Source organism: Notothenia rossii, assembly GCF_949606895.1.
Source record: "Notothenia rossii genome assembly, chromosome: 5".
In the NCBI taxonomy this organism is placed as follows: Eukaryota; Metazoa; Chordata; class Actinopteri; order Perciformes; family Nototheniidae; genus Notothenia; species Notothenia rossii.
In genome coordinates this window covers 40,253,187-40,278,886 of record NC_136903.1, presented here as the reverse complement: position 1 = coordinate 40,278,886, position 25,700 = coordinate 40,253,187, and the positions used below count along the sequence as shown (strand labels likewise).

Genomic DNA, 25,700 nt, shown 5'->3' with positions numbered 1-25,700 from the left:
TGCGTAGGCATGATAACATTTGACAATGTGTACTTATCCCCAGCTACAGCTGAGGAGGTTGTCATTCCTTTTTGCAACTTCGTCTTGACCTGGCCCCACATGGACATTTATAATGTTACTATCAATATAGTTCATTCTGAGGGAACCATGAATGTCTGAAATGGCTGTTTGAACACCGTCATTGTGAAGCTCGTGGTGGCACAGGACAGGAAGTGACCACAGTCAGAGGGATTCTTCCTCCAGGGACCAAGCTCTGTACTGCATAACATTACAGTCCATCAGGTAGACATTGAGATACTTCACAGGGTCGGTGAAATGTTGATCTGCTGGTGGAATAAGTATAAGGTTGTTCGTACTGTAGATCAGTTCTAAAGAGATTATTCTTAATGTATTCTGTATATTCCACATCCTTTATGCTGAACATTAAGTGCATCTTCATTTAAATACTCACTCTTTGGTGCAACGGAAAAGACAGGCAACTGACCTCTTTATCAAAATAGTTTATTTAGAAGTCTTTTGTCACAAAAGCAAGACACATTTTCTCTCTAAATGTCTCTGATCCAACTCTCACTCCAACTAAAAATGTGACACAAATAAAACATCAGTTTATTACTTAAGAGCTAATAAGAAAACCAAATGCTGTAGATTTTTTTAAAGAAAGAAAAACAATACTTCACAACACTGTTGCCTCTAATCATACGCTTGAAAGAATTTGATGACTTGCTATTATTTTACAAGATGCAACAGTGAACCCTGCCCTAAAACACAGAGCACACAAGTCATTGGTTAAACATGGGCCTGTGATCGCTCACAGGGGCCAAATACAGATGTTCAAGAATTTGCAGATTTATACAAAGAAGTGTTGTTGTGCCATGTAGAGCCGAGCCAACGATCACACACTCCACAGAAAGTGAAGAAATTATGTGATAGAACACTATAGGGGCAGAGACAGACCAAAGCATATTCAATTTTTAGAATTCGTTTTTTTTTTTTTTTTAATCACACCAGAACAGCCAAGATGCCTCCTTTTGACTGAAGGGGCAAAGGGAGCAGCAGATGATCAAGCCCAGCCCCTAACCTGCTGTTTCTCTACTGTCAAGTCTACACCAAGTACACTCCACTCCTGAAATGTCCCCGTCTCACCAAATGCCCAAATGTGTGCTCCTGTTTCTCGTTCAGCCGAGACATTCAGAGACTTGAGGGGAGCTACAGTCGGACACATGGGTGGGACAACTCTCTAGAATGGAGCAGAGCCGAACTTCTCTGAGGCAGAAAAGCACAAAATGATTTTCCAGTCGGCCACTTCATTTTCACAAAATAGTAACTTTTTACACGTCTTTTGAAGGCAGGGGCACCACACTCCATGGCCCTCAAGGCTGCCCACCACGGGGCAGCAGGGAGGAGCGGGGGCGCGTCTATTTGGTGGGGATCTTTGCCCGTTTCCGGGCGATGGCGTCCTCCACAGCCTTCAGCTGTTTCAGCAGCTCCTCTCGACGGGACAGTGTGTTGCTGGGTTTACCGGAGCCCGAGCAGGCAACCGGGGGGGGGCCGGGGGCCGCTGGCTTCCCTGGAGGCACCGCTGGGCCCTTTCCAGAAGACTTGGGGGGCGGGGACAGAGGACGTTTTCTATGTGAAAGAAGCTGGAGTTAGGGTTGATACGGTAAGGCTAAAAATAAAAAAGTTATTTAAAACCTGACTTGACCTGAATAACAAATCAATAAAAAAAAACACTCTTTAATGTAGACATTTTAAAACAGAGATTTTCTTTTTACCTTCTCATTACATTTAAATTATTTGAAATTACAGCCTAACTTAACGAGTTTGTAGGATTAGCAAAATACCAAAAAGTAGTGTTTGCAATTCCTAACAACACATCTGACTGACATATACAAGATGATGCTAATATGTGACCTGCTCCATCAAAATCAGTCGCATTGACCCGAAGACACATTTTGAGTTGTATACACTGTTGGAAAGAGGAGATTCCTAGCTTTCTAATGATATCAGGATTGTTGTTGTACTCCAAATATTAAGCGAAATATGTCACATTATATAATGACTGTCACCGAGTCATCATTTTGAGAAAAAGGCCTTTAAAGTTTCCTCTTCTCTGGAATCCATCGATCTGATTGATTATTAGCGGAGCAAATGATCAAAATACTACAGAGGGAAGATATTTTCGTTTGGATTACTGGTCTGGGGGAAGCTCGTGAGTGTGTGTGTGTGTGTGTATATATGTATGTATGTATGTATGTATGTATGTATGTATGTATGTATGTATGTATGTATGTATGTATGTATGTATGTATGTATGTATGTATGTATGTATGTATGTATGTATGTATGTATGTATGTATGTATGTGTGTGTGTGTGTGTGTGTGTGTGTGTGTGTGTGTGTGTGTGTGTGTGTGTGTGTGTGTGTGTGTGTGTGTGTGTGTGTGTGTGTGTGTGTGTGTGTGTGTGTGTGTGTGTGTGTGTGTGTGTGTGTGTGTGTGTGTGTGTGTGTGTGTGTGTGTGTGTGTGTGTGTGTGTGTGTGTGTGTGTGTGTGTGTGTGTGTGTGTGTGTGTGTGTGTGTGTGTGTGTGTGTGTGTGTGTGTGTGTGTGTGTGTGTGTGTGTGTGTGTGTGTGTGTGTGTGTGTGTGTGTGTGTGTGTGTGTGTGTGTGTGTGTGTGTGTGTGTGTGTGTGTGTGTGTGTGTGTGTGTGTGTGTGTGTGTGTGTGTGTGTGTGTGTGTGTGTGTGTGTGTGTGTGTGTGTGTGTGTGTGTGTGTGAGAAACACCGGCTGTTGTTATGCCTGTTGTGACGTTAAGTTACTCCGTTCTCCGCTTGTAATTATGCCGTTACAAGCTTCAAAGTTGTATTTATCATCTGAATTTGCCGAAATAAGTTTAATTTTCTGAAAGCCAAGACTTTGTTTATTTGAAATCAGATGAAAACAAACTGTAACGGATCCTGCCCTGTTATCTATGATCACTATACGCCTTAAATTCATAATTTCAGCGGAGGGAGGGGGGGCGGGCTGCGGAAGAGCAGCGTGAGAGCTGTCATCTTCCCTTTACAAGCTTCAAACATGTATTTATCGTGTGACTTTGGAAATAAAAGTTTCATATTCTGAAAGCAAAGACTTTGTTTGTTTAAAATCAAACAAAATACCAGAACCCCGAAAAAATATTTTTTTACACAAATCCATGTTTATTTCGAAATGAGCCGATGCGACTTCCGACTGATTCCGATAGAGCGGGTCACAGATTACAGACCATCATCGGACACAAATTCATTCATAAATGCGTCTATCCTTCAGATCTGAACGGTATCTCTTTTCAGGAACACTTTTATACTGGGGTATCGATGCCGTAGCTGGATGATATTATCATTCTTTTGCAGAGTAATATTTCTGTAAAATGTTGTCCTTTTTGTATGTGTGCTCGGAAACTCTGCGTTTGTGTTTGGCCTCAGTGAACATGCTCACTGCAGTGAGTTGACTTAAGAATTTCACTCTTCCAGACGACTCTCTTTTTTTAACTAAATTTGACGTCTGTTATTGTGTGATTGAGTCCTACACAAATGACTTGCACCAACCTGTCTCCCTGGGGGGGCATGGGTCGGGGTCCTTGGCCTCTGGGCCGATCCATCCTGGGGGAGAGTGGGGGTCGGCCAGGAATCCTCTTATCCCGACCTGAAAAACAGCAGGTTCACAGTCACTAAGGCTGAACACGCTGAATGGTTTAGATCAGGGGTATTCAACTCAAATTCAACGAGGTCCAGTTAGAGAAAATCTCCCCATGCAAAGGTCCGGAACATCAAAATGTCTAGGTTGCTTTATGAATTAATGTGATATATATTGAAGTAGCCTGTAGCTTTATCAACGTCTGCATGTAATCAACAACTGACTGCCAATCAAATAGAGAAAGTACAATTCCAAAACAACAATATTTATTGTCAATTAACATTAAACTATACAGATATACAGTAAATACTGTGGGTATGTGTAATGTTCCTCTCGGGCTGCATTTAAAAATAAAATAGAGAAAATAAACAAAAATGTGTGCATCTTAAAAGTGCTTAATTTTAGATAAATAAAATAAAGTGTAGCAGCAGCTTGAGTTTCCCTTTTTCTTTGTTAACCGTTTCACATCATGACTTCACAGTTTCAGACGATTATAGAACATATCAGTCTTTACACATCATAACAATTGAACTGTTTAAAAGTTTCTCTTTCTTTCCCTCTTATATTGCAGTCCCTCACTCACTTTTTAATTCAGTGTGAGAATTGAGCTGGAGCTTGTCCTGCCAGGAGTTTAAATGTGGGCTGAAATGATGTCAGGGCTCATCGGTTAGCCTTGAACCATATTTAGTGTTAATAATGTTCATTGTGGAGAAAGCTGCCTTGCAACTGTATGTGGAGCCAAACATGGTGTATCTCTCTCTCATCTCTTCTTCTGTGTTTCTCTCCCTGTATCTCTCTCTCATCTCTTCTTCTGTGTTTCTCTCCCTGTATCTCTCTCTCCTCTCTTCTTCTGTGTTTCTCTCCCTGTATCTCTCTCTCCTCTCTTCTTCTGTGTTTCTCTCCCTGTATCTCTCACTCGTCTCTTATTCTGTGTTTCTCTCCCTGTATCTCTCTCTCCTCTCTTCTTCTGTGTTTCTCTCCCTGTATCTCTCTCTCCTCTCTTCTTCTGTGTTTCTCTCCCTGTATCTCTCTCTCGTATCTCCTTCTGTGTTTCTCTCCCTGTATCTCTCTCTCATCTCTTCTTCTGTGTTTCTCTCCCTGTATCTCTCTCTCCTCTCTTCTTCTGTGTTTCTCTCCCTGTATCTCTCTCCCTGTATCTCTCTCTCATCTCTTCTTCTGTGTTTCTGTCCCTGTATCGCTCTCTCATCTCTTCTTCTGTGTTTCTCTCCCTCTATCTCTCTCTCATCTCTTCTTCTGTGTTTCTCTCCCTGTATCTCTCTCTCATCTCTTCTTCTGTGTTTCTCTCCCTGTATCTTTCTCTCATCTCTTCTTCTGTGTTTCTCTCCCTGTATCGCTCACTCGTATCTTCTTCTGTGTTTCTCTCCCTGTATCGCTCACTCGTCTCATCTTCTGTGTTTCTCTCCCTGTATCTCTCTCTCGTATCTTCTTCTGTGTTTCTCTCCCTGTATCTCTCTCTCATCTCTTCTTCTGTGTTTCTCTCCCTGTATCGCTCACTCGTCTCATCTTCTGTGTTTCTCTCCCTGTATCGCTCACTCGTCTCATCTTCTGTGTTTCTCTCCCTGTAACTCTCTCTCGTATCTTCTTCTGTGTTTCTCTCCCTGTATCTCTCTCTCGTATCTTCTTCTGTGTTTCTCTCCCTGTATTTCTCACTCGTCTCTCCTTCTGTGTTTCTCTCCCTGTATCTCTCTCTCATCTCTTCTTCTGTGTTTCTCTCCCTGTATCTCTCTCTCCTCTCTTCTTCTGTGTTTCTCTCCCTGTATTTCTCTCTCCTCTCTTCTTCTGTGTTTCTCTCCCTGTATTTCTCACTCGTCTCTTCTTCTGTGTTTCTCTCCCTGTATTTCTCTCTCCTCTCTTCTTCTGTGTTTCTCTCCCTGTATCGCTCACTCGTCTCTTCTTCTGTGTTTCTCTCTCTGTATCTCTCACTCGTCTCTTCTTATGTGTTTCTCTCCCTGTATCTCTGTCTCTCATCTCTTCTTCTGTGTTTCTCTCCCTGTATCGCTCACTCGTATCTTCTTCTGTGTTTCTCTCCCTGTATCTCTGTCTCTCATCTCTTCTTCTGTGTTTCTCTCCCTGTATATCTCTCTCATCTCTTCTTCTGTGTTTCTCTCCCTGTATCTCTCTCTCATCTCTTCTTCTGTGTTTCTCTCCCTGTATATCTCACTCGTCTCGTCTTCTGTGTTTCTCTCCCTGTATCGCTCACTCGTCTCTTCTTCTGTGTTTCTCTCCCTGTATATCTCACTCGTCTCGTCTTCTGTGTTTCTCTCCCTGTATCGCTCTCTCGTCTCTTCTTTTGTGTTTCTCTCCCTGTATCTCTCTCTCCTCTCTTCTTCTGTGTTTATCTCCCTGTATCTCTCTTCTTCTGTCTTTCTCTCCCTGTATCTCTTCTCTCCTCTCTTCTTCTGTGTTTCTCTCCCTGTATCGCTCTCTCGTCTCTTCTTCTGTGTTTCTCTCCCTGTATCTCTCTCTCCTCTCTTCTTCTGTGTTTCTCTCCCTGTTTCTCTCCCTGTATCGCTCACTCGTCTCTTCTTCTGTGTTTCTCTCCATGTATCTCTCACTCGTCTCTTCTTCTGTGTTTCTCTCCCTGTATCTCTCTCTCCTCTCTTCTTCTGTGTTTCTCTCCTTGTATCTCTCTCTCATCTCTTCTTCTGTGTTTCTCTCCCTGTATCGCTCACTCGTATCTTCTTCTGTGTTTCTCTCCCTGTATCTCTCTCTTCTCTCTTCTGTGTTTCTCTCCCTGTATTACTCACTCATATCTTCTTCTGTGTTTCTCTCCCTGTATCTCTCTCTCCTCTCTTCTTCTGTGTTTCTCTCCCTGTATCGCTCACTCGTCTCTTCTTCTGTGTTTCTCTCCCTGTTTCTCTTCCTGTATCGCTCACTCGTCTCTTCTTCTGTGTTTCTCTCCCTGTTTCTCTTCCTGTATCGCTCACTCGTCTCTTCTTCTGTGTTTCTCTCCCTGTATCGCTCACTCGTCTCTTCTTCTGTGTTTCTCTCCCCGTTTCTCTCCCTGTATCGCTCACTCGTCTCTTCTTCTCTGTTTCTCTCCCTGTATCGCTCACTCGTCTCTTCTTCTGTGTTTCTCTCCGTGTTTCTCTCCCTGTATCTCTCTCTCTCTCATCTCTTCTTCTGTGTTTCTCTCCCCGTTTCTCTCCCTGTATCGCTCACTCGTCTCTTCTTCTCTGTTTCTCTCCCTGTATCTCTCACTCGTATCTTCTTCTGTGTTTCTCTCCCTGTATTTCTCTCTCATCTCTTCTTCTGTGTTTCTCTCCATGTATCTCTCTCTCATCTCTTCTTCTGTGTTTCTATCCCTGTATCGCTCACTCGTATCTTCTTCTGTGTTTCTCTCCCTGTATTTCTCTCTCCTCTCTTCTTCTGTGTTTCTCTCCCTGTATTTCTCACTCGTCTCTTCTTCTGTGTTTCTCTCCCTGTATCGCTCACTCGTCTCTTCTTCTGTGTTTCTCTCCCTGTATCTCTCACTCATCTCTTCTTCTGTGTTTCTCTCCCTGTATCGCTCACTCGTATCTTCTTCTGTGTTTCTCTCCCTGTTTCTCTCCCTGTATATCTCTCTCATCTCTTCTTCTGTGTTTCTCTGCCTGTATCTCTCTCTCCTCTCTTCTTCTGTGTTTCTCTCCCCTGTATCGCTCACTCGTCTCTTCTTCTGTGTTTCTCTCCCTGTATCGCTCACTCGTCTCTTCTTCTCTGTTTCACTCCCTGTTTCTCTCCCTGTATCGCTCACTCATCTCTTCTTCTGTGTTTCTCTCCCTGTATCTCTCTCTCTCTCTCTCTCTCTCATCTCTTCTTCTGTGTTTCTCTCCCTGTATCGCTCACTCGTCTCTTCTTCTGTGTTTCTCTCCCTGTTTCTCTCCCTGTATCGCTCACTCGTCTCTTCTTCTGTGTTTCTCTCCCTGTATCTCTCACTCGTCTCTTCTTCTGTGTTTCTCTCCCTGTATCGCTCACTCGTCTCTTCTTCTCTGTTTCTCTCCCTGTATCTCTCTCTCATCTCTTCTTCTGTGTTTCTCTCCCTGTATCGCTCACTCGTCTCTTCTTCTCTTTTTCTCTCCCTGTATCTCTCTCTCATCTCTTCTTCTGTGTTTCTCTCCCTGTATCGCTCACTCGTCTCTTCTTCTGTGTTTCTCTCCCTGTATCGCTCACTCTTCTCTTCTTCATTGTTTCTCTCCCTGTTTCTCTCCCTGTTTCTCTCCCTGTATCGCTCACTCGTCTCTTCTTCTGTGTTTCTCTCCCTGTATCTCTCTCTCATCTCTTCTTCTGTGTTTCTCTCCCTGTATCTCTGTCTCTCATCTCTTCTTCTGTGTTTCTCTCCCTGTATCACTCACTCGTATCTTCTTCTGTGTTTCTCTCCCTGTATCTCTCACTCGTCTCTTCTTCGGTGTTTCTTTCCCTGTATCGCTCTCTCGTCTCTTCTTCTGTGTTTCTCTCCCTGTATCGCTCACTCATCTCTTCTTCTGTGTTTCTCTCCCTGTATCTCTCACTCGTCTCTTCTTCTCTATTTCTCTCCCTGTATCGCTCACTCGTCTCTTCTTCTGTGTTTCTCTCCCTGTATCTCTCACTCGTCTCTTCTTCTGTGTTTCTCTCCCTGTATCTCTCTCTCTCATCTCTTCTTCTGTGTTTCTCTCCCTGTATCGCTCACTCGTCTCTTCTTCGGTGTTTCTCTCCCTGTATCGCTCTCTCGTCTCTTCTTCTGTGTTTCTCTCCCTGTATCTCTCACTCGTCTCTTCTTCTCTATTTCTCTCCCTGTATCGCTCACTCGTCTCTTCTTCTGTGTTTCTCTCCCTCTATCTCTCCCTCGTCTCTTCTTCTGTGTTTCTCTCCCTGTATCTTTCTCTTTCATCTCTTCTTCTGTGTTTCTCTCCCTGTATCGCTCACTCGTCTCTTCTTCTGTGTTTCTCTCCCTGTATCTCTCCCTCTCATCTCTTCTTCTGTGTTTCTCTCCCTGTATCGCTCACTCGTATCTTCTTCTGTGTTTCTCTCCCTGTATCTCTCTCTCCTCTCTTCTTCTGTGTTTCTCTCCGTGTATCGCTCACTCGTCTCTTCTTCTGTGTTTCTCTCCCTGTTTCTCTCCCTGTATATCTCTCTCATCTCTTCTTCTTTGTTTCTCTCCCTGTATCTCTCTCTCGTATCTTCTTCTGTGTTTCTCTCCCTGTATTGCGCTCTCATCTCTTCTACTGTGTTTCTCTCCCTGTATCTCTCTCTCTCGTCTCTTCTTCTGTGTTTCTCTCCCTGTATCTCTCACTAGTCTCTTCTGTGTTTCTCTCCCTGTATCTCTTTCTCTTCTTCTGTGTTTCTCTTCCTGTATCGCTCACTCGTCTCTTCAGATCGCGGTCTGGATCCGGACCGCGGTCTGCCTGTTACTGAACTATGGTTTAGAGCAGTGGTTCCCAACCAGGGGGGCCAAAGATCGCAGTGTGGGCGCCAGGCCTCAGATGATTTGATGCCAAATATCATATTTAGATTTCTTTTATTTCACATATGATTGTAACGCAATACATGATTGCCGCTAAAAGCCTCGTCTCTACATTACAATAAAATGTAAAAAAAAAATGGATTTATTACATTTTAATAAAAATCCAAGTTAGTAGTTATTAAAGGCATAAAAAGACAGAAATGTATAATTCTTTCTTTAATAGAAATGTTTCTTCTGCCCGTAAAGTGTCCAAACCAGGCTTTTCTGGATAAGCGCATTTTTAAAACATAGTCATTGTCCATGCCGGTTTCAGTTGGATTATTTGTCACAGTTGCTCCGATCAGATCGGTCTCCTCCATTTTGTAGATTATTTACGACTTTTGAATCCACATAAACACATCGGCAAAATCCGGCTTACTTTGAGCATGTGTTTTAAACAGTTTAATCCCTTTGTGAATTGTTTCCACTTGCGCCGTCCTTTAATTTCTTCATACAGCGGGAATCCAAATGAATTAATCCTGAGTCCAATAACCATCAAAGTCACTCCAATAGTGCTCCTTAATTACGCTTTCATCCTCCTTTAACAAAATACTTCACATTCATCCAGTTTGTGACAGTAGTTGAAGCATTTTTGAGACTTTGAAACTTTAATTACCGCTGTTGCGCGGTGGTTGGTTCTCACCTCTGTCTGGAGACATGGCCATCCTCTTACTGAGGGGGGAGCAGGGCCGCTCTTTGTCTGCAGGCAGGTACCTCTTCCTGCTGCCCTTATCTCCCTGCTGCTGCAAAACCAACAAACATGAGTCAAACAAAGATACAATACATGCAGACAACTATAAATTCAACTTCGAAGTAATTTACAGGTAGCTTTTACAAAAAGCTTTCAGAGAAAACATGTCTGTAATTATGATTGTCAGTCGCTGATTGGAGGGACATATTTTATGGATTCAAAAGGCATTAAAAAGGTAATAAAACATAACTACCATCACCTCTCACTGTCACAAATAATACAATATCTTGCATTTTCCATCTTTTTAAAAACCAAAGTGTCACACAGACGCCTTTTTCACTGGCAGCAGTGACTTCCTGGAAGGGACTGAGAAAGAAACAGACCCTTTAAAAAGAGAAAGTGAAGCGATAGAAACCTTGTTGAGGAGGGTGAGTTTGATGTCTTTGTGGGAACCTGAACCTCCATAGCTTCCTGGGGGGCCCATGGAGCCAGGTGGGGGATGTACATTGTGGCCCCCCCTGCTGCCAGGTCCTGACCTGGGCCCAGGGTGGCCCCCTCTTAGTGTGGCACTAGACGGGTCCATCTTCCTGCGGTCCTCTCTGAAGGGTTCCTCTTTTTTTGATGGTCTCTCTGTGATGAGGAAAGACAAATATGAGACCGGATGAACCTTCAAATGCTGATCATCAGTTTTATACCTCCCATTTACAGAAACATTGAAAATATAAATAAATAAATAATTGTATACGTGCCATTTTTAACTTTCCCCCCCCAATTGTCTAAATTTTGTTTTTGTACATTAAATACTTAAGTGTAAAGATGTGTGAAAGGATGGTGATACCCGTCTTAAAATCACAACTGTGTTTCTTTTAATTTAATTATAGCATGCAAAACATACATTTTGAAGAATAAGTGTAAAATATGAACTGTAATGCCTCTGCAGCAGAGTTTGTAGAGCGTGTTTTCATTCACCGACTGATTTCAGCTGGTTTTTCATTCCACGCTTGTCCATTCTCTGAGTAGCGACCCATTCTAAAACGTATGATCCTTATGTTGTGCTGTTGTAGCAGCCTATCCCTCTGCCCTGCAGCACTCACCCCTGATCTTGTCTCTGCCTTGTGGAGGCCGGTCCCGCACCGGCACTCGCTCCTTGCGGGGGTGATTGGTGGTGGGGGAGCGGGAGCTGGCGGAGGACACAGGGCTGGCCAGGTCAGCATACATGTCGTCTGAGTCTGCACTGCGCACCGAGCTGCTGCTGGACGAAGCCGAGGACACGGAGGACACGCTGCTCACACTCAGAGATCTGAGGGAGAGACACAACATCCCGACTGAACTGCTGCTTCTCAGGGTACACTGTGTACACTGCACAACATGCACACATCTCTACACACACACCCTGAATAACAAATATCATACCTGGATTTCCTGGAGGGTTTCCCAATAGAGACAGCACATGAAAGCAAGAGGGGAAAACATAATACATCCATATTAGACCGTGTAATCACTAAAACCCATTATATTTACATTTCAAATACCTTTATATTTTCATATTTGGATTGAAGACTGACAGTGACTGCCTTCACAATAATGAAACCAGAAAAAAAACTACAATTTTGTTGGAAGCAAAACCTAAAAGCGGCCAATTATAGTGCAACTAAAACATTTTGCAAGAAATTTGGACTACGTGCCTAAAACTGTTATATTGCATTGCTCCCAATGCTAATATCATTAAGTAAATATTCATTGCAGTATCTGTTTTGTTGAGAAGTGCACGACAGCATGAGAGTGTATTGTGTCCGAATGCACTGCCTCACATGATCCCATATGTAAAGAGAATAAAGACTTGCTGCATAAATGCTCTGCAGTGAGAAGAAAAACCAAAGCAGAAGGGGATTCTGGATGTGAACATGTTTGTGGGTACAGTTCAACATGGGTTTTCTATTCTGACCTTGGAACTGTGTTGGGATGAGATTTGAAGTCTCACCAGTAGTATGTCAACTACTGTAACAATGTTTACCGTTGTTTGGCAACATCGTCAGCTTCTCCGGTTAGTCTCTCATCACCAATATGCCGCTTTCTGCTTTACTTCAGATATTTCTTGTTTCAGTTAACATCGAGTTCAATGCTGCATTTGGTTGGAGTTCCTGTCTCTTGCTGCCTTAAAGGTGGGGTATGTAATTTATTTCAGAAACTCTTTTTGTTATATTCCATGGAATACTCTTAACATCCCGATAGCAATGAATATCTTAAATGCTTTGACAATAAATACATAAAATAATGTCATCTGTGGAAGCTGTAATACTGTAAAAAGCACGACCAATCATCTGAGCCGGCCCGGCTAAAATAACTGGATGGCCTACCTGCCTGTCAGCCTTCCATCTGTGCAAATACTTATCTCGTGCCCTCATTGGTCATGTGCGCGTTCGTGTGTGTTGGAGGAGGGGCTCTTTAAGGAAGTGGCAGATTTTTTCCGGTTGTGAATTTTCTAATTCTAGCGCACAGCAGCTGGTTTCTCCAAAATGACATACCCCACCTTTAAAGAGTCAAATGTGTAAGTACATTATACTCCATAGATTCATAATTGTATCCAGCAACAATGTCTTAGTATGTGTGCCTTTTGGCATTATTAACGAATATCAATCAAAGCTGTTCTGCAAATAAAATTCTTTACAAGTCAAATACCATCTCACCGTTGTATTCCACCACCAACCAGTTAAGTTGATACTAAAGTTGAAACTTTATTCTTATGATGTGGCCAAAAGGTGTTTTGTGAGGTCACAGTCACCTTGCCATTTACACCCCTCCAAATTCTAATTAGTTTATCCATGTCGAAGTTGGAATTAGTGCCAAATTTGAATAAATCCTTCCAATTTGTTCATGTGGTGAGTATGGGACAAATGTGAGGTCACAGTGACCCTGACCTTTGATCACCAAAATCTGTTCATTCTCAAGTCAAACTGCACATTTAATGAAATCCCCTCAAGGCATTTCTGAGATTTCCCATTCATAAGAATGGGATGGAAAAACTCCCATGTGGCCGACAGACAAACCGCTGCGGTGGAAGGATCAGAATAAATGCACACATAGATGCAATAAATGGTCATCAACATCTCTCTATAAAAAGGAGGTTTTTTTTCTCGCAAACTGCTGTTTTGATGACATAACGGTGTAACGGCGAGTACCTGGATTTTCTGGATCCGGAGCGTGAGCGAGATAGGGAGTTGGAGGATGATCTGGATCTGGAGCTAGAACCAGAATAACTGCTTCCACTAACACTTCCACTCACAGTTCGCCTGGAAGAGACAGACACTGAAGTGAGAACCCGGGAAGTAGTTCTTATAAAATCAAAACCAGGGTCTACTACCGATCTCTTTGTTCAGATATGATTACACATATCGGAAGGTTTTGATACCAAATGTCTTTACAAATAAAAGGAAATAACTCAATCAGCCACAATCAGGTCCCTGCTACTCTCGGTCAGAAACATCTGAAACACTAAGGTCATTCCCAAAAATGAATATTAGTTCCAAACCACTGTGGTCACATAGAAGAGCGTGGATGTTTTTAACAGAGGTCATTTGCTGTCAGTGAAGTTATTATTGTTCCAAGTTAACATTCATTTGTAGAACTTGAGAAAATAAACGGACAACTTTTATCCTCTATCATTTAATAATAACACGGCTAAACCACTGTACAAGAAACACCTATGGAAAGTTAATTTCAACAATGTGTGTGTCCATTTCAACATTTTGACACTGTCCAGCGGTTAAAGTGTCAGTGTAAAGGTAGAACGGTACACAACAGGCACATCGGTTGTTGCTAGTGTTTAACCACAGAAAATAGTGATTTATGTTAGTATATCAAGCATCCATGACTTTCATCCAGTCCGTAGATATAGCCTTAGTATATCCATATTTCATATCATTTTAGGCAGGAGAATAGCCATTTAGATTCCCAATATCTGATCAGTTTATCCAAATAATGCCTATTTGTTTCAGAGATGTGACAGACCCGCTGCTGGGTGCCATAACATATGGCCATCTTGCTTGAGTATACTTTAGGGTTAACAGTCCGCTAGTAAAATACGACTCCATTTAGTGGGAAGTACTTTGTAGTACATGCACATTGAGTAGGTAGACAGAGTATCATACTGGAAACCACTCAAAAGACAGGAAGACACTTCAAATATCTTCATAATGATACTCCATCCCACTTCTCAGGCCAGTAACAGGTATAAAATATAATATAAATGTCAATCAGAAGGACGTGGTTTATAAACATAATAGCCAATAGGTGTAGGAACTGGTTTTCCAGGACAGTTTCGGTGGTGAGATCAACACACACACACGATTGCAGCGTCCAGGCAGCTCCCATTCGAGCATTGAGTTGCACATAGCTCCAACGATCACACACACACACACACACACACACACACACACACACACACACACACACACACACACACACACACACACACACACACACACACACACACACACACACACACACACACACACACACACACACACACACACACACACACACACACACACACACACACACACACACACACACACACACACACACACACACACACACACACACACACACACAGTTCTTTCCTGCCCTTTAACTGCTCTTCCTCTTGTCTGTGGTTTCTCGCTGTCACACGTATGCATTTGTACTTATCTTTTCCCCGGGCAATCCACCCACTCCCACACACATACCAATCTCTTTGGTCTTCCCCCAAAATGCACAACAGGGATACACCTGTAGTATCCTTTTATACCATACACAAACACAGACTCAACTATGCAAATCTGAACGGGTTGGGAAATCCAGTTCTGCTTATTGCAAATGTATCTTAACAAAGCAATCCACTGACTACATACTTCCTTACAAATGTCATCTGGGAAACAAACATGTAGGAAGGTCAACCTTCTCCCACTCCCAAACACTACCCCTGAACCGCATAGCAAAGCATCATAACAGTTTTCACTCTGCTCACACAACTTTTTTTTAAAGAAATTCTAACAAGGTTTTCAATCGGACGGGACAAAGACACAATAAATCTCTCAGACCATTTTCTCATCAAGCTGCCTCTTAAAGTAAAAAGTAATGGCTAGATAAACGGTTGTGTGCTATTATATAAAAGGTTTTGCAATATCAAACAAATAAATCATAATACTTTTGGTCATATAGATATGATGACAATGCTGTGATGCTCACAATCAGAGCAGCGAGCCACCTTCAAGAGCATTTCTAAGCCAACCTACTACAGACAGCTATGGCTCAAATAGCGCACCAGGAGAAAATCCTCCAACACTGAAGATGTTTATTTTAGTCGAGTTACTTACAACAGTTACAATAGTGAGTCGGCTTCCAACAAAAAAGGGTTGTTTTTCTATTAACTGGTTTGCCATAAGAATTAAGAATGCCTCAAACTGTTTTGTCTAAAACAGATCACCATACGGCTGTCACTGCAATGCCTTAACACTCGGGAATAATCTGGACACTTGAAAAAAAAGAATCACAATACCATGTTCCGACCCCAACTTCGTGTGCAAATGTTTACCAGGAATTGCATGGCAATGAAAAAGAAAAGAAAAGTGGTACTATCTACATGTACTGCACTGACTGGAGACCATTGGGCATCAGCCAGAACCATCACAGCCGTGGTGTATCCGAACACCTGATCTATGACAAATGTTCTACACCCCTTCGCTTTAGGTGTGATAGAAGGTAGACATTTCGCTGAAGCATGCGCCAGTTTCCTGAAGTTGCACAGGAGACAGCAGACAGGGTCAGCCCTGCAGAAGCAGATAGAGTTTGCAGAAAATAGCGCCAACGAGAATACTATCATACAAGTCAGGGGTAGACATTAAGGGTAAAATGCCACTGGCCCTCCGGGCCGGTGGAATTTTTATTGTATTATCACTGGCCCCACCATTGTAACCACTGGCTCGGAGCATTTGTCCAAAAAAATCGACTTATAATGAAGAAAATTAACACATTTGTTGCAATAGTAATGTATGCACCAACTACATTACTACTTGTACTACAACATTTGAATCATCAGTTCTTCCTCATTTTCCTCAATTGTTCATATTTGTTTTATTAAAATAATGATATTGTGGTCATTGTAAAAAAAATTCTGCTATTATTATGAGTATTATTATTTGTATAATGCACTTTCTGCCTTCCTGTCATTAGGAGTTAGAAATGTAATGGCTATGTAATGGATTAGATTAGAACCTTCATTATCCTAAACTGCTGGGACATTTCCCTATAGCCAATACCTTTTATATTGTCTACTCTTCACTTACTTGTTAGCATAGATTGACATTGGTATACAGAGCCGACAGAAGACCTTGTTTATATTGGCATCATATTGAGAGGTGCAGTGACTTGTCCTAAAACCAGGAAGTAAGCTGCTGGTTCCCTCGACAAAAAGCAATGGGATTTCTCCACAGGGTTTTGGAAAATAGCTGGAAATAAGGTCTGTGGAAAACAAACCTGTTTGATAAATGCACGTTTTGTTCAGCCGGATAATCTCCACATGTCTACCCTACATATCTCTTCCAGGGCTCTCGACTAACTTTTTTCACCATCCTCCCGGAACCGTGCAATTGCATTGCATCGTTTCTACACGGACCACTATTGCGGTAAGCATGTTGTAACTTCCGGTTGTTGTTGTCATCTCCGGGTATCCCGTGTGCCTGTTCTGTTGCTGATAGCTTATTATCTTAACTTAATCGATCGTTTTAAAACTCTTGATCACGGCAACTGCCTGACGTTGTAATCACACGTTACTACAGCTTAAGCACTCACAAACTCTCCTTCTCTTAGCGACTGTAACTCCACAGTTGCCTACACTCTTTTCGGGTTTGCTAACGGTAGCTACTTTAGCTTGATAGCTAGCCATGGCTCTTTCCCCACCCTCGGGGTGCTATTTCCTGCTCTAACTGTCTCATGTTTGGTTACTCCCCTACCTCCTTTACTGGTACCGATACATGTGTTAAATGTAGTATAGTTGTTAGGTTGGAGGCGGGAATCATAGCCATAGAAGCCCGGCTCCGCATCTTAGAAAATAACTCAGCTACAGTAAAGCCCATGTTAGCCGGTGCAGACCGGCAAAAGGTAGCTCCTCTTAGCCGTCCCCCGGCAACTCCCGAGCAGCAGGGAGAATGGGTGACTGTTCAGAAGGGGCATAACGCGAAACCCGCAGGTCCCCACCAACCCGTTCACGTATCTAACAGATATTCCCCACTCAGCGAGACACCCGCTGAGAAGCCAACTCTGGTTATTGGTAGCTCTATTATGAGACACGTGAATTTAGAGACCGAAGCGTCCACAGTCACATGCATTCCGGGGGCCAGAGCGGGTGACGTTGAGGCGCATCTTAGACTGCTGGCTAAAAATAAACGTAAATACAGTAGGATTGTTATTCACGTCGGTGGTAATGATGTTCGTTTACGCCAATCAGAATGCACCAAACTTAATGTGGCGTCGGTGTGTAGTTATGCTAAAACAATGTCGGACACCGTAATCTTCTCTGGTCCCCTCCCCAATCTGATCAATGATGACATGTATAGCCGCATGTCATCATTTCAGCGCTGGTTGTCTTGGTGGTGCCCAGCAAAATATGTGGGCTTCGTGAATAATTGGACAGCCTTCTGGGGAAAACCTGGTCTGATTAAGAGAGACGGCATTCATCCTACTTTGGAAGGTGCAAATCTCATTTCGGCAAACATTTCAGGGCTCTGTGGACTTAATCCATGACAAACTGGAGTTGAGACCAGGAGGCAGAGTCGCAGTCTTACACGCTTCTCTGCGCTCTCTCCTAGGCAGTCATCCATAGGAATCCCGAACCCAATAAAATACCCAATATTAACGGTGTGTGTGTCTGCCCAAGGACAACTTAAGGTAAAACCTAATAGAGGTGTCATACATAATAACCTAATAAAAGTAAATGTAACAACTACTACAGTGCAACAAAACAGGAAGATTAAATGTGGTCTCTTAAACATAAGATCTCTAGCATCTAAAGCAATACTGGTAAATGATTTAATATCAGATTATAATATTGATATATGCTGTCTCACTGAAACTTGGTTGAGACATGAAGAATATGTCAGCATAAATGAGGCCACTCCACCCAGCCATATCAATACTCATATTGCCCGAGGCACGGGCCGAGGAGGTGGAGTTGCAGCAATCTTTGACTCAAGTTTACTTATCAATACTAAACAAAAATTAAATTATACCTCCTTTGAAAGCCTCATTTTCAGTCTTACGCATCCGACCTGGAAAACTTTGCAGCCAACCTTATTTGTTACAGTGTACCGTGCACCAGGTCCTTATTCAGAATTCTTATCAGAATTCTCCGAGTTTTTATCAGCTTTGGTACTTAAAACAGATAAAGTAATTATCGTAGGTGACTTTAATATTCATGTTGACGATGATAAAAATAGCCTTACTGTTGCATTTAACTCTATATTAGATTCTGTTGGTTTCTGTCAGAGTGTAAATAAACCAACCCACTGCTATAATCACACTCTTGACCTTGTTCTGATTTATGGTATTGAAATTGAGCAACTATTAGTCGAACCGCATAATCCTGCTTTATCCGACCATTTCTTAGTAACTTTTGAAGTACTGTTACTAGACTACAAAGCATTAGCCAAAAGCTCCTGCAGCAGAAACCTATCTGTTAGTGCTATAGCCAAATTTAAGGAAGAGATTCCACCAATACTTAACTCGATAGCATGTCTGCATGTAGGGGAGGAAACTTATACAAAATGTACACCACCCCAAATTGATCATGTTGTTGATAGTGCTACAGATGCGCTGCGAATAAAATTAGACTCTGTTGCTCCTTTGAAAAAGAAGAAAATAAAACAACATAGATTAGCTCCATGGCATAATGCCGAAACCCGCAAAATAAAGCAAAAGTCGAGACAACTTGACACTAAACTAAACTTGAAGAATCTCGTTTAATTTGGCATATTACACTCAATGAATATAAGAAAGCACTGCGTAAAGCGAGAGCAGCATACTACTCTTCATTAATAGATGAGAATAAGAATAATGCAAGATTTCTTTTCAGCACTGTAGCCAGGCTGACAGAGAGCCACAGCTCGACTGAGCCTTCTATTCCCATAGCACTCAGTAGTAATGATTTTATGTGCTTTTTTAACGATAAAACTGTTACTCTTAGAAACAAAATCAATGACCTCTTGCCTTTGACCAGTATAGTGTTATCAACAGCTCCCGGAAACGTAAGTTCTAATATTACACTAGATAGTAAACTAGAATGCTTTTCAGCCATAAACCTTGAACAATTAAATTCAATGATTCTCTCTTCTAAACCATCAACGTGTATCTTAGACCCGATTCCAACTAAGCTGTTAAAAGAAGTTTTTCAATTAATTAGCACTTCTTTATTAAATATTATGAATATGTATTTATTATCAGGCTATGTTCCACAATCATTCAAAGTAGCAGTGATAAAACCGCTTCTTAAAAAGCACAACCTCGATCCAGAGGTTTTAGCCAACTATAGACCTATTTCTAATCTTCCGTTCCTCTCAAAAATTCTTGAGAAAGCAGTCGCAAAACAGCTGTGTGATTACTTAAAAAACTATGATTTATTTGAAGATTTTCAGTCTGGCTTTAGAACACAACATAGCACAGATACAGCTCTGGTTAAAGTCACAAATGACATTCTAATAGCCTCTGACAAGGGACTTGTCTCTATTCTTGTCTTGCTCAATCTTAGTGCTGCATTTGATACTATCGACCATGATATCCTATTGCAAAGACTAGAGCACTTAGTTGGCATACAGGGAACTGCTTTAGGCTGGTTTAGGTCCTATCTATCTGAACGCTCTCAGTTTGTACGTGTCAACGATGAATCTTCCATGCAAACCAAAGTTAGCCATGGAGTGCCACAGGGCTCAGTGCTTGGACCTATTTTGTTCACTCTATATATGCTTCCGTTAGGCAATATTATAAGGAATCATTCTGTAAACTTTCATTGTTATGCGGATGATACTCAACTATATTTATCAATCAAGCCTGATTAAATTAATCATCTAAATAAAATTCAAGACTGCCTCAAGGACTTAAAAACGTGGATGACCTTACATTTTTTGATGTTAAACACGACCAAAACTGAAGTTATTGTACTTGGCCCGAAGAATCTACGAAACAAATTATCTAAAGATATATTAACTATGGATGGCATTAATTTGGCCTCCAGTGAGACTGTAAGGAATCTTGGTGTTATATTTGAGCCTTTTCTTATCAAGCTCCACTTTTGTGGAATCAGCTTCCAGTTTGTGTTCGGACGGCAGACACCCTATCCGTTTTTAAGAGTGCGCTTAAGACTTTCCTTTTTGATAAAGCTTATAGTTAGGGCTGATTAGATTCAGCCCCTAGTTTTGCTGATATAGGCTTAGTTTGTCGGGGGACATCTTACTTCTTCCTTCTCTCTGTCTATACCTGTGTACTCTCATGTTCCGATTAACCCAGCTTCCCCAAATGTCTTTCTTTTTGGTGTCTATATACGCCGGGATCCGGAGTCATGGATGATCCTGCGGTCCTGTGTCATGGATTGCGAGTCCTGGATCTTGAGACGTGGCTGCGGTCCTGGATCATAAGTCCTGGATGGATATCCTCGTGGATTCATCTTCTTATTATACACACATGCATTTCAAAACATTTGGACTACCTATGTTGCAAATGTATTATCTTTTCAATTTACACACGGCATCTATTGCACGTCTGTCCGTCCTGGGAGAGGGATCCCTCCTCTGTTGCTCTCCCTGAGGTTTCTCCCATTTTTCCCTTTAAACTGTGGGGTTTTCTCTGGAAGTTTTTCCTTGTACGATGTGAGGGTCTAAGGACAGAGGGTGTCGTATTGTCATACTGATATTCTGTACAAACTGTGAAGTCCACTGAGACAAATGTAACATTTGTGATATTGGGCTATATAAATAAACATTGATTGATTGATTGATTGATTGATTTGATCAGGATTTATCCTTTAACACCCACATAAAATCAATTTCAAGGACTGCCTACTTCCATCTACGTAACATTGCAAAAATCAGGCATATCTTGCCTCAAAACGATGCAGAGAAACTAGTCCATGCATTTGTTACTTCAAGGCTGGATTATTGTAACTCCTTATTATCAGGGTGTACCAAGAAGTCAGTCAAGTCGCTTCAGCTGATTCAAAATGCTGCAGCTCGTGTACTAACCAGAGTTAGGAAAAGGGACCACATTACTCCTGTTCTGGCTGCCTTACCCTGGCTCCATATAGAACACAGGATAGAATTTAAAATTCTTCTTCTCGCCTACAAAGCCCTTAATGGGCAGGCGCCATCTTATCTTAAAGAACTCATTATACCCTATTGTCCTACTAGGGCATTGCGTTCCAAGAATACAGGGTTGTTGGTTGTTCCTAGAGTCTCTAAAAGTACAATGGGAGCCAGAGCCTTTTCTTATCAAGCTCCACTTTTGTGGAATCAGCTTCCAGTTTGTGTTTGGACGGCAGACACCCTATCCGTTTTTAAGAGTGCGCTTAAGACCTTCCTTTTTGATAAAGCTTATAGTTAGGGCTGATTAGATTCAGCCCCTAGTTTTGCTGATATAGGCTTAGTTTGTCGGGGGACATCTTATTTCTTCCTTCTCTCTGTCTATACCTGTGTACTCTCATGTTCCGATTAACCCAGCTTCCCCAAATTTCTTTCTTTTTGGTGTCTATATACGCAGGGATCCAGAGTCATGGATGATCCTGCGGTCCTGTGTCATGGATTGCGAGTCCTGGATCTTGAGTCGTGGCTGTGTTCCTGGATCATAAGTCCTGGATGGATATACTCGTGGATTCATCTTCCTATTATACACACATGCATTTCCAAACATTTGGACTACCTATGTTGCAAATGTATTATCTTTTCAATTTACACACGGCATCTATTGCACGTCTGTCCGTCCTGGGAGAGGGATCCCTCCTCTGTTGCTCTCCCTGAGGTTTCTCCCATTTTTCCCTTTAAACTGTGGGTTTTCTCTGGACGTTTTTCCTTGTACGATGTGAGGGTCTAAGGACAGAGGGTGTCGTATTGTCATACTGATATTCTTTACAAACTGTGAAGTCCACTGAGACAAATGTAACATTTGTGATATTGGGCTATATAAATAAACATTGATTGATTGATTGATTGATTGAACCGTCCCGAAATACAATCTAAGCCGTCCCGAAATTAATGTGGACCGTCCCGAATTTAAAATATTAGTTTTTCTACTACTTATCATTAGTTAAAATCATTCAAAGTGACCTTTAACATAAATAAAACATCATACAAATCATTAGATGGTAATTCATCAACCTTTTTATTTGAGTAAATCAGTCAATCACATGACAAAGGCCAAATATATTTAAACAAACACACAAACGAGAAAATTACTAAAATTGAATCAAATCAAGTCCCATCCAATTAACAAAAAAAATCCAACACTCTGTCCTGAAGACAGAACCCAGAGTAACCACTAACCAGGAGGACAGTCTGTAACACAGTCACAGAGACCTTTACAAACTGCCCCGCCCCCTCGCACACAGACGGGAGAGAGAGATCTCGTCTGGATTGGAAAGCTCGAAAATACATCATAGACGCATGTTGTAGTCTTATTGCATATTAGAAACGGAGTTGGATAAACTAAAACTGCGATATAATGTTTATGTAGCAATACTACATATGACATATATTTTTTAAATGTCTCCAGTACCAATAAAAAGTCAGATAACGTCGGAGCTTAACGTTACCACTGTCTTTAATAATTCCGGCCCGGGCGGAGCCCGTTTAATACCGGGGCTCGGTACCCATCCATAAATGGGGAGAGGCGCAGCATATTGCTAAGGACTAAATACGATGGAGGGTTCTCATCTCAGCCTTATTACCCATAGGGGATGAAGTGGAGTAAGTAAATAAAGAGGCCGGCGCTCCAGGGTCTGGTTCTGCTGTGCGTTTTTGTGATGTAAAAGGTAAAACATTTCAGAATTCCTCCACGGGATACCATTGTCATTTTACATCACTCAACCCGCGAAATACACACACTCAGTACATAGCCTACTGTAGATAGACCCGCGAATTTGCGGGCCAGGAATTCGCGGGCACAGCCAGCTGTGCGGCTGGCTGACAGCACATGGACACAGTTTACGTACTGTGTGTGTGTGTGTGTGTGTGTGTGTGTGTGTCTGTCTCTGTGTGTGTGAGTGTGTGTGTGTGTGTGTGTTTCGCGGGTTGCTAAATGTTTTGTGTGTTTATGTTGACAAGGAGGTTTAATAATTGTGTGCTACACACAACGTGCAGTCGATTTCATTTTCATCGCCGTTTGTAGTAGAGTTAGCAGGGTATTTTTATTTTAACTCTCGTCCCAAAATTATTTTTTATCCTCCCTGACACTATTTTTTTCGGCCCCGGGACGACGGGAGGTCCTTAAGCTCGAGCCCTGATCTCTTCACACTCGCATATCCACCCTGATCCTTATCCATCACACATCCTCTGTTTTTATTTATTTGGTTATTTGATTGATTTATATACTGCATTGTCTTGTTTATGTCTCTTATGCTGGTGTTATCTATTGTGTATCTTGTTTTTTATGTGTTTGTACGGCGACCTTTAGAGCCTTGAAAGGCGCCTATATAAAATAAAGGAATTATTATTATTACTTTTATAATTTTTGAATCATAAATCTAATTGATAGATTATAAAAAGGGTTTTAGGACGGTTTTAGAAGCCAGATCCATCGATCAAGCTGGCGTTCTCTCCCACTTCTTCTCATGCTCCCTGTCACTTTCTTTTATTTGAAGATAGTTTTTTGCCCGGTGCTTGGCCGGTTACCGCTGGTATTAAAAACATTTTGGCGAATGGTTAGGTGACGCGATAGTCTGTAGTGAAGGAGCGCGCTCCCGCTCACGGGAGCCTGCTCGCGCTGCGCTCCCGCTCACGGGAGCCTGCTCGCGCTGCGCTCCCGCTCACGGGAGCCTGCTCGCGCTGCGCTCCCGCTCACGGGAGCCTGCTCGCGCTGCGCTCCCGCTCACGGGAGCCTGCTCGCGCTCCGCTCCCGCTCACGGGAGCCTGCTCGCGCTGCGCTCCGCAGCAAACAGTTGTTTGCTTTTCACTCAACAATGACAACCGACTCACGAAACGCTATGTTGTAGTATTAATAAACGAAACAATTTAACTAGATCGCTAGTCAAAATACCAATACCACAGGACAATTCTTTTTTTTTTTAAAGCAATATTTTTAGTGGCCCAAGCGGGCAAGTGGAAAGTACGTTATGCTGGCCCGGGGGTTATGGCTAGAAAGGATCCGTCTAATGTAAATATGACGTCACGTTCTCGTTCTAACTCTCGTTGTAATCGGAGCGGCTCGGCTGTAATCGGAAAGGGTCGGGGTGGGCGGGACGCGGGAAGATCGCGGGAAGATCGAGAAGAGACGTCGTTCTAACTCTCGTTGTAATCAGAGCAGTGGTAACCACTCAAAGTCCTCAAGAGATAGGAAACGACAGCAGTGTGGGACCTTATTGCGGGAAATTACTGAGCACATATACCACCTACAGGATGAGACGTTCATGTGTACAGTGATATCAAGACTAAATGATCTTTTGGAGGACATAAAGCAACACACCCCACATGACAGTAGTCTTCCTCTCACCTTCACGCCCCCCAAACACAAAAGGCAGAAGAGGACCATAACACCTCTCAGTACCAGCCATCGTAGACACCCTTTTTCAGGCCGGGTGGGTCATAAAGCTGAGGTCATGAGATCCAACTACAGAGTGGAAAGCTTGAACAAGATTTTAAAAGCTAAGTCCCCAGAGTCTAATGCGGGAGGAGCAGGCAGGGGTACGAAGAGGAGGATAGATGCTTTAGGTAAGAACAAAGTACATTTACTTTTGCCATCTCCTCTATATTCACAAAACACAGCCAATCATCCATTCCAATCCTATGTGACATGGCACAGTTCATTTCACTCCAATAGAAACTGATATAAAAGAGACCATTAGTCTTCTCATTGTGCTTATTGCTGTGGATAGGTGTTAACTATTGTTGTTGTATTGTATCATATCAAAAGTTGTTTTCATCCAAGGCACCACCGCCAGGTGAATGTTGGAAGCTTGGAGATGAATGGAGCTGTAAAGAGGTGCTAAGTAAAACACATTTTGAATCCATTGCATGTGATTGATGTAGTTATAAAAAGTATATCATAAGCTGTCATTACAGTCTAAATATCTAACAGCAAAAGGAGGAGAGGAGATGAGGAGAACAGAGGAGAGGAGACAGCAAAAGGAGGAGAGTATGAGGAGAGGAGAACAGGAGAGGAGATGATACAGCAAAAGGAGGATAGTCTGAGGAGAAGATGAGGAGAGGAGAACAGGAGAGGAGAGGATACAGCAAAAGGAGGATAGTCTGAGGAGAAGATGAGGAGAGGAGAACAGAGGAAACAGGGAAAGCAGAGTAAAGAGCAGAGTTGAAAGAGAAGTTGAAAGCAGAGCAAACAGTAGCAGGAGAAGTAGAGCAAATGTAAAAGTAACTTTGAAAAGTATCAGCAAGAAGATCAGAGTTGCATAATGTTATTTTGTTTTATTCGTTACTGTTATATTAATGTTGTATGTTAATTTTTGTACATAGGATAATAAAGATGATCTTAACCTTGAACTCGATTCATGACCTCATTTCATTATTAAAACCTTAATATCAAATTACAGACTGGATTCAAATTAGGATCTCCAAATGTGTTGATGTAATGTTTGTGATAAACTGAAGGATAAAGTGTTCCTTTATGTGTTGAGAAA

The 25,700-nt window shown here is 42.2% G+C and overlaps 1 protein-coding gene across 7 annotated transcripts in view; it reads right to left on the bottom strand.

The window, feature by feature from the left end:
- Positions 1 to 484: 484 nt before the first annotated feature.
- Positions 485 to 25,700, bottom strand: part of zc3h18 (zinc finger CCCH-type containing 18) — a 96,184-nt gene continuing 70,968 nt past the window's right edge. For 3 of the 7 annotated variants that reach the window (XM_079682885.1, XM_079682883.1, XM_079682884.1), the window contains exons 14-18: positions 10,933 to 11,138; positions 10,254 to 10,468; positions 9,764 to 9,890; positions 3,581 to 3,677; positions 485 to 1,626 (exon numbers count right to left, since the gene is read on the bottom strand). In XM_079682885.1, the coding sequence (XP_079539011.1) occupies positions 1,416 to 1,626; positions 3,581 to 3,677; positions 9,764 to 9,890; positions 10,254 to 10,468; positions 10,933 to 11,138 (856 nt within the window). In that variant the 3' untranslated portion in view covers positions 485 to 1,415. Of the gene's footprint in view, positions 1,627 to 3,580; positions 3,678 to 9,763; positions 9,891 to 10,253; positions 10,469 to 10,932; positions 11,139 to 11,368; positions 13,129 to 25,700 lie in introns of those variants that run through there. The other 4 variants (XM_079682887.1, XM_079682886.1, XM_079682888.1 and 1 more) reach the window with 4 other exon arrangements.